This window comes from Uranotaenia lowii, chromosome 1 (genome assembly GCF_029784155.1).
Source record: "Uranotaenia lowii strain MFRU-FL chromosome 1, ASM2978415v1, whole genome shotgun sequence".
NCBI lineage: Eukaryota > Metazoa > Arthropoda > Insecta > Diptera > Culicidae > Uranotaenia > Uranotaenia lowii.
The window spans coordinates 42,557,732-42,567,700 of NC_073691.1; the positions used below are offsets into that span (position 1 = coordinate 42,557,732).

The window sequence follows — 9,969 nt, forward strand, 5'->3', positions numbered from 1 at the left end:
ATTCAAAAGCAAAAAAATCTTTGCCTATTTCCATTTCACTCAACGAGCCGAAACAGTATACCCAACCTGGTTTTATTATTCTTAATTAGCAGAAGTCTAAATCTACTTAAAAAAATTTCAACTAATAGAAGACTACTTGAAATTCTCAACTAGCAGAAGTTTCAATCCCCTTATAGTATTCTCAACAGAAGTCTCAATCTTTTTTGGCGCAACGAATACATCAGCAGAAGTCTCAATCCACTTGCAAGGCTTTGAACTATCAGAACTATACCCTATCTAATTCCTTTATTCTTAATGAGCACAAGTCTCATTCTGGTAGTCTCATCAACTACCAGAAGACTCAATCTACAAACATTATTCTTAACTAGCAGAATTTTCAATCCACTTTTAGTTTACTCAACCAGCAGAAGTCTCAATCTTCTTCCAATCGACTCAAAGATCTGAAGTCTCAATCTTCTTCTGGGGATCTCAACCAACAGAAGACCTGACCTGCTTCAGCAGAAGTCTCAATCCACTTACAATGTTTTCAACTAACAGAAGACTCTACTTTCTTTATTCTCAACTAGCAGAAGTCTCAATCCACTTACAATGTTTCAACTAACAGAAAATCCAATCAAATTTCATTATTCTCAATTTGAAAAAGTCTCAATCTACTTATAGTGATCGCAACTAACAGACGGTCCAATATGCTTTCATTATTTTTAATTAGAAGAAGTCTCAATCCACTTATAGTGTTCTCAACTAGCAGAAGTCAAAATCTTTTCCTAGGGATCTCAGCCAACAGAAGACCCGACCTGCTTTAATTATTCTTTATAAGCAGAAGTCTCAATTCACTTACAATGTTTTCAACTAACAGAAGACTCTACTTTCTTTATTCCCAACTAGCAGAAGTCTCAATCCACTTATAATGTTCTCAGCTACCAGAAGACACGCTTTAAGTTTACTCAACCTGCAGAAGTCTCAATCCGCTGTTATTTGCAGGATTTTGAAAGCAAATATTCCAAATTTATCTCAATTTTAATGTGAAATACCTTCTGAACAGTTTGAAATTCACCAAAGCAAACATTATTCTCTCAGTATGTTTCAGTCAAAATGGTATAAATATAACCCATCAGATCGAGTGTTTCAAACAAACCAATGTGCCTCTACTTTTTTTCTCGAGTACAGCCTTATCGTAACTTAAGTTTAAGGACCTTCAACTTTTTGTTAATTCTACATGTTTGTTCTTAATCGGCTTAATTGGATCCTCGATCAAGTAAACTGAACGATTACTCATTTATAAATGCGGTGAACTTGTGCACTTAATCTCGAATTTCCTTAGAAATCCAACTGAAAGCTAACTAAGTTTGTATAAGAAAGCGTCACCCGTTTTCGGGTGACGAGTTAACAGACTTTTTTAACAACACTTTGGTTTCGGAATATTCAACTCATTTGGGATCTGTCACCTTATTTCACTCTCCAGTTCTACAAAGCACAACATCAATAACCCACAAGCTTTTGTTAACAAATAATACAAACAACACAACTGTCTCACAAAATGTTCCCTAAATTAAGTTTTCTCCACTCAATGTTGCATGATATATAAAGTAGAAACTTCCACTCCCTTTTAATATCGGTAAAACTACGTAAATTATCCTAAAACCTGTTTTCTTCATTCGCTTGGCCCGATCAGATCTGAAGCGATCCGCGCCCATCAGCAGCTGATCGAGAAGCAAAAGTACGACCTGTCGAAGTGGAAGTACTCGGAGCTGCGGGACGCGATCAATACCAGCTGCGACATCGAGCTGCTGGAGGCGTGCCGGCACGAATTCCACCGGCGCCTGAAGGTGTACCACGCCTGGAAGGCAAAGAACCGCAAGCGCACCACAATGGACGAGAACGAGCGGGCCCCGCGTAGCGTCATGGAAGCAGGTGTGTATGAGTTTTGGGCGGATGCCGTTTGGCACTGAGAATGGACCGGCATTTTTCCAGAGAGTGATGAGTTTAAATATACAATTTCAACGTTCAACCCTTCTTTTCTTTCTTGTAGCATCCCGAGCGCCGCCGCGTCTTTCGCCGAAGCAGGAAATTACCAACGGCATGGTGCATCGCTACTTCCGCATCCCGTTTGTGCGGCCCAGTCCGAACCAGGAGGACAACAACAAACGGGGCTGGTGGTATGCGCACTTTGACGGCCAATACGTAGCCCGCCAGATGGAGCTGCATGCCGACAAGCCTCCGATTCTGTTGGTTGCCGGCGTTGACGATATGCAGATGTGCGAGCTGAGTCTGGAAGAGACGGGCCTGACCAGGAAGCGGGGTGCCGAAATTCTAGAGCATGAGTTCAACCGGGAGTGGGAACGAAACGGTGGCAAACCGTACAAGAAGACTGGCAAGGGAGCTTAGTTCGAGGGAAGACAAACTCCCTCAAAGACAGGATTTTGAACTTCTATGAAAATATTTATTTTTAATATTGATTTACATCAAAATGGTAAGTTTGGGTGGTCCAGTTCCAAACATAAAATATACAAAATTCTAGCTGAAAGTTGTCTTTCCAGTGTCTTGAGTTTAGGTGCCTTTTTTCCACCCTTTCGGGAAGCAAAATTCATAATTACATAGTACATTCCAGGTGCTTTTGGTAACATCCAACGAAAAGTAGAGAGAACCACAAGAGTTTGAAACAGATTGACAGTATTTCAGTCGATTCCATATTGCAATTGAAATTATTCAGCCACTTGTCTGCAGAGAGTTAATTTTCCCAATGCTCGGGAAATTTTCAACAAAACCGTATTATAGTTAATAGTCAAACTTTTTTTTTATTTTGCGTATAGGTGTGAGTTCTGGTTTGACGAAGCATCTAGAAAAAAAAAACCGTTTTAAAATAAACAACAACAGTAAAAGACAAACAACCTTTATAAAAAAACCATCGATATGTTTACCATTTTTGAAAGAAGAGAAAAAGAATAGAGACAACTATTTTATTTATTGAACAACATCTAACAAAACTAAAACAAAATTCCTTCAGAAAAAATAGTGCAAACATCTGTCTTCAAAGAAGCTATAAAACTTATACTGTTCTGACACGACAAAAAAAATTAAAACAAAAATCTATATATCTGTTGGTATGTGAGAGACTATTTAGTATCGATTCGCGAGAAAATTTCGCTGAATATATTTAAAACAAACACACATCAACAAATAAACCAATGTTCAATGTATATGACGAAAAACAAATCAAACAATATTTACGATACAGTTGTACTTTGAGAAGCAGAGTATGTAGTCATATTTTACTGAAACTGAAAGATTTATTTAAACGTTCTCTTCACTCTCTTATATATGCGAGATAACTTTTTTATCAATTCCACAACTCCACAAAAAATAGCAGAAAAAATGAAACCATTGGAAGGGGAACACAACTACGTAAACTTTGCGAAATCTGCTGCTGCTTCATTAGACACAAGTGATTTTCTTGATTTGTTGTTTTACATCCCGATACCCGATCGATACGCTATAATAAATTGCTTGAGTTTTTTAAAAGAATGCTAAACACAAGCCGGTAGTTTGTCAGTGAAGTAGAATAAAAGAAAGCCGTTGGCGTGTAATTTTTTACAGGGTGTCCTTGAATGTTACATAACGCCTGGTGCGTTAACTTTGTTCGAAAAGAACGCGCAGGGTGTCAAAAGTTTCTAGCCAGTTTTTTAAGGTTTCGTCAGCATGAAAGTGAAAGTAGGCAGTCTAAGGTTTGTTCCACATAGTATTTGACCGTTTCCTTTTATTTACTTCAGCATTTATCTGTGCCCATGGCTCAACCTCCACTCAGACCTCCTTGGACTAATTCTCGTTTAAAACGATGGGAACAACTGCGCACGAAATTGCTATCGCCGTTATGTGAATCGTACTCAAAGTGAACTTTGTCGAAACCCGAAAAAGTTTTTGGAATTTCGTGAATAACAAATGGAAGGAATCCGGTCTACCAGTGGAAGTATATTTAGATGACAGAATTGCAAAATCAATTGCTGAAAAAATGTGTTCTTTTTGCAAAGCATTTCTCCAGTGTATTTTCAATTCAATATACAACTGTAGATTAAATAAGCGCAGCTGTCACACGATTGCCCACCGATGTGTTAAATCTCAACGTGTTTGTCGTTGGCGAGGAAATGGTTTTCGGGGTTATAAAAAATTTAAATACTCTAAACTCAGTTGGACAGGATGGAATACCTGCGTGTGTGTTAGAAAGTGTTACACTTTACTTGTATTTTCAGTCAGTTTTCTGCCACCAGGAAAAGATCCTTCATGAGCCCAATCTTAAAAAGGGGTGATAAGCAAGAGGTGCGCAATTATCAAGGTGTCACATCGCTAGCTACCTCCGCAGCCTGCCGAAACTAGATTTCGGACTATCCAATATCTAATATGGATTGTGGCAAACAAGTCGTCTCAATTTACAAGGGACATCACTGCGGCATTTGATTCAGTGAATTATTTAATTTGATTTTAAAGTTAAAACGCATGGGATTATCTGAGAAATTATACGCCTGGATCAGAAACTACTTAACTCTGAATCTCCAGATTTCATTCCGACTTCAGGGGTACCACAAGGAAGTAATTTGGGCCCTTTATTGTTCACCCTGTTCTGTAACGATGTTAACTACCTAGCTGCTTAATGGATGCGGAGTACTAACAGTGTCGGACAATAGAATAGGACCGCTCTAATGCAAAATATTCAAAACACCTTTAAACTGCCAATTCAAATATAATAATATGCGACACCTAGCGGCAAGCACTTATTGTAGTATGTCAACTTTGTATACTGCACGTTTGTTGCAATCAAAGCAACCCGTTTGTTCTACTCGACCAGAAAGCTGTCTGAGGGTGAAAAAAGTCGCGTCATAAAATAAGACCAGCTCATCGGTTCGGCTGTTCCGGCATTTTCAGCGCTCTAGATTTGAAGAAAAGGTGTTGTATTCGGTGTTGTTTGTCCATTTTCGTGTCCTGGTAAGTATTTCCCATAAAATTAATCATGTAAATCATGAAAACAAACAAAAAATAAAGATTTCCTACCTCCTACTCTGTTTTCAGCGAAAAAGCGATGGGTCGGGCACAGCACTGCACGGAGGTCCAGCGAGCGATCATCCGGAATCTGTACAAGGCTGGCAAAAGCCAACTTTCGTTTTCAACGCGCTTCACAGCACCGGCAAACGGGAACTGACCGGCCGCCCCCGCAAAACGATGCCGAAGGACGATTCGGCAATCAAGCGGGCCTCGCAAAAGGACCTTTTCAAAGCGTCCAAGCAGATCAGAGACGAGCTGAACTTACCTGTGAGTTCCCGGACGGTTCAGCGATGGTTGGCGGAGAAGGGACTAGGAGGAAAAAGTCCCCGGAAGGTGCCGATGCTGACGCCGAAGTACTTGAAGGCGCGGCTGAAGTATGCGAAGGACCACTTCGATTGGGTCGGTCCAGAAAAGGAGAAACTATGGAGAAATGTGCTGTGGTCGGATGAGACCAAAGTGAACCTCATCGGCTCGGACGAAAAGAGTTGGGTCCATCGCCCACTCGGCTGTGCGTATATGCCCCAGTATACAAATAAAACATTCAAACATGGAGGAGGTAGCATCATGGTGTGGGGGTGCTTTTCTTGGTACGGGGTGGGTCCCTTGTACTGGATCGACCGGATTATGGACCAGCATCTTTACGCCCAGATGCTTCGGGAAGTAATGCTGCCACACGCCGAGTGGGAGATGCCCCTAAAGTGGCAGTTCCAGCAGGACAACGACCCCAAACATACCGCTAAAACGGTTAAAAAGTGGTTCCAGGATAATAAGGTAGACGTTATGGAGTGGCCCTGATCTCAATCCCATAGAGAGCCTATGGAAAATAGTTAAACGTAAGGTGTACACCGAAAAATCAAAAAACAAGCAGCAGCTGTGGGAGAGAATCTAGGCGGTGTGGTACGCTATCCCGGTGAGAACGTGCCAAAAGCTGGTGAAGTCGATGCCGAACCGGGTGCGAGAAGTGATGCGTAATAAGAGTTATACCACCAAGTACTAACCCTGCAAATCAATCACGGCATGAATTTCCTTTTTTTTTTATTTTTTTACCATGAATTCTAAAGCGGTTAATTTCTTCGAAGAATGGAATTTACAATTTGTAGATGGTTTGATGCACTTAAATGGATTTTTTCTTTCAAAGTTTTGTCACTTTCTGTTTTGGATTGAGCTGTGGTCCTATTCTATTGTCCGACACTGTAGTAGTTGTACTGATGTACCAAATTTTCGAATCAGCCATGTTGGTTTTTCAAATTGGCTACTGTTTTTCCCGTTTCGTAGCGTTTCGGATTTGAGTCGTAAATTCAAATCTTAATTTAGTTTTCACTTCCGTTTAATGAGGCGATTGAAAAACTGGCTACAAAATGCAATATAATAATTCATTTATTGCGACCGACGGACGACTACGGGAATGATAAGTACAATAGGTACAACTGCGCGCGTTTGATACTACAGACCAATTGATAGAGTTTTTATCTTTCCGCTTTGTGCGGATGTTCGGTCATCCAGCGAAGTGACCAAAAGTCGTTGGTTTTAGATGAAGCTGCGCGGAATAGATGTGTCGTGAAAATATGGTGTGGCGCGAGTACACCCAGAACTACGGTGTCTATTAATTTGTGCGAACATACCGGCCGCCTTGAAATACTAGGGAATTTCAAATACTATATACTAGAATTCTATGCTACTTAGATCCACACGGATGTTTGTTGGACTTCTTGATGGTACTACGCTGACTGCTGCTTATACATGGAAAAGGACAGGAAGCTCCAGCTCGACGCACCGCAACCTGTTCCGAAGAAACGGATAAATGTCCGATCTGGACGTGGAAATATTACGGGGTACTTAACGGAGGGCTGCTGTGGGGCGACAGGTCCGACCCGTCCGATCGCGACCGCGTCACCCCCGATTGCTTTAGAGCTGGATCTCTGCTCAGACAGATGGCGTCTGGTTGCACTTCTGCAACTGATGGAGTGATACAAAAACTGGATGAAACGCTACCGGTCTACACCGGAAGCACTGATGGCTTAGAGATGATGATGATGATGATGATGATGGGATAACTAATAAGCTGGTTGCCGCCGTTGCTGCTTCGTACAACGGGCTCATGATGATCACAGGATAAGGAGTTCCAGCACGACGACCGCAACCTAAGACGTTAAAACGGGTAAGTGTCCGTAATGGACTTTGGTATTGAAAGGGTACTTAACTAAGGTTAGCGGTGGGGTGACAGGTCCGACCCGTCCGATCGCAACCGCGTCACCCCTGAAGGCTTTGGTGCTGGAACCCTGCTCAGACTGGCGTTGTCTGTTTGCTCTTCGCAAATGGTGAGACGACGGAACTGGATGGAGTTGTTACCGGTGTGCCGGCCCAGGGAAGCTGGCTCGATGACTGCGCTGAATTTTCGATGCTGTGTTGATTTTGCATCCCACAAACGGTGACCTCCGGCAAGAGCGATACCGGGCCAAGTAAAGAACTGGCTAACATGCTGGATCAACATCGACCAAAGGCAAACGACGAACGGGAACGGTACCAGATTTTGGAAGAATATCCTCAACAGGGAAACAACCAGACAGGCAAGATGAAGGTGTGTTGCAGTTGCTGTCCTTTGGTAATTGAACCTCAAACTTGATGCACTGAACGAATCCACATAGAAGAGAGCACGATCGTCTACAAGATGCTCGTGTTGTGATGTCAGAACTTTAGTTGAATTCGAGTTGAATTTCCTCAACGTGAATCCACCGGTTGCTGCTAACTCGACCATCTCAAGGGATAACTTTGTCGCATCTTCGACTGAACTCGCTATCAACGAATCGTCGACATACGTGTCGTACTTCAAGGACGACGATGCTCTAGGGTGAGACTTTTCTCCTTCTTCAGCTACTGTTCGCAAACACCTGGCATGCTGGTCTTGAGTCTCTGCAACTGAACACACTGTAACTGCTAGATGGGGGTAATTCCGATCAGGAACAGTGCCTGCTACGATCCAGCCAAAAACTGAATTCTGGACGCTGGGACCATTATTTTCCACCTTGAAGCGACCATTAGTAAGGCTGTCAAAAAAGAACTCAGCACCAATTATGAGGTCTACTTGTCCTGGCTCATGGAAGTTGGGATCGGCAAGCACCACATTTTTTGGCAAACAGTACGAACTAAACGAAACACGGCCGGCTGGCAGGGTATTCGTAATCTCCGGAAGCACGTGAAACGTCATCGGAGAAACAAAAGATGAAATCCCCGAACTACGGGGTGAAACGGATGCCGTCACCTTCTTTCTCGAAACTACTGTTGAGCCACCGACGCCCTGAACGGTGTGATACTCGGCGGAACTTCGAAGCTCTAATCGTCGGCAGAAGTTTGTGCTCATAAAACAGAATTGTGAGCAGGAATCCAGCAGAGCTCTGGCTAGCCGAAAGTTTCCAGCCTGGTCCTGGACACGAACGATTGCTGTCGACAGCAGCACTTGGTGTGATGGTGTGGATGTTTGTGAGGGCAGTACGGGTTTGTGTTGTGTGACTTCAGAGAAGTCTGCAGAGTAGTCTGGCATTAGTGTAACCGGAAACGATGTGGAGGTTTGTGGTCTGGGAAGTTGGCTAGTAGAAGGGATCGGTTGGGATGACGGAGATGGTGGTGGGGATTGCGGAGCTTGACGTACGGACGGTGGCGAATTCCTACGGATTTGCGAGACGGAGGATATACGGTCTGGATGCAGCAACGAATGGTGACGAGATCCGCAGTGATGACATGAGCCTTTGCTGCAGACACGAGCCATATGACCGGGGGATAAACAGTTCAGACACAGTCGGGCCCTTTTCACTGTTTCACTGCGTTCTTCGACTGTAAACTTCAGGAATTTCAAACACCGGAAGGCAGAATGGAGCTGTCCACCGCAAAATGGACACCTGGGAGAAGACTGAGTACTGGCATAACTCACTCCGAACCTTGACCGTTTGACCTGGGAATCCGCAGCCTTGGGTTGATGCGCTAGTGTTTGCAGCATCGAACAATGGTCTTTCAAAAACCGCATCAACATCTGGAACTTAGGCACCTCTCGGGAGTTGTGGTGCGTCTCCCAGTGCCGCAACGTCGTTGGGTCCAACCGAGCACAGACCATGTAGACCAGCAAAGTGCTCCAGCCTTCGGATGATTCTCCAACTTTTTCCAACATTAGAAGATTCTTCTCAAAATCGCCAATCAGTTTACTTAACCCTTCGTAGTTTTCCTTGCGAATAGCCTCGATATTGAAAAGCGCATCCACGTACGTCTTGACAATCAGCTTGCGGTTCTCATAACGATTTTTTAAAGCAGACCAGGCTAACTCATAGTTGGCTGCTGAAAGCTCAATCGAGCTCACCTCCTGAAGCGCTTCCCCTGTAAGCGCGGAACGTAAGTATGTGAACTTGTCCATCTGCGTAAGCTGGTGATTGGAGTTGATCAAGCTGTCGAATGAATCCCGAAAAGTAATCCAATGATTGATTTGACCATCGAAGCTTGGCAGGCGAATTTCGGGCAGCTTCACTCGAGCCAAACTCGTTGACGATTCGATCGGGTTCTGGGTACTGGTAGCTGGAAGATATTCACTATTTTCGGATCGACGGGCTAATGACTGTAGGTGCAACAGCTCTCCCTTCATATTGCAAAAATCATCCTCCTTTTCCGTGGCAATGGTGTAATTCTCCTCAGCTCGTGCATTGATCAGCGACAGCTCTTCGTCAGGATCATCCACCCCGGTCACCTGGTCGGTCTGCAGCTCGATTTCCGCACGCACTAACTGGAACTGCTTGTACGCATCGTCTAGGGGTTCAATGCGTACGCCGATTAGTTCACTTCGCACAGCACTGGTGTTCGCACTTGAAAGAAATCGTCGCACTGTCTCGAAAGTGCGGCAAAGGTTTGCTTCTACTTTGTAAAGTTCTTTCAAATCACGCATGATTACCACTTTTCACT

General features: G+C 43.5%; 1 protein-coding gene across 7 annotated transcripts in view; it reads left to right on the plus strand.

Moving 5' to 3' along the window:
* Window positions 1-3,534, plus strand: part of LOC129741261 (myosin heavy chain 95F) — a 98,218-nt gene extending 94,684 nt beyond the window's left edge. For all 7 annotated transcript variants that reach the window (XM_055732995.1, XM_055733002.1, XM_055732978.1 and 4 more), the window contains 2 exons: window positions 1,673-1,911; window positions 2,030-3,534. In XM_055732995.1, coding sequence (XP_055588970.1) covers window positions 1,673-1,911; window positions 2,030-2,385 — 595 coding nt within the window. In that variant the 3' untranslated portion in view covers window positions 2,386-3,534. The remainder of the gene's footprint in view (window positions 1-1,672; window positions 1,912-2,029) is intronic.
* Window positions 3,535-9,969: the final 6,435 nt, after the last annotated feature.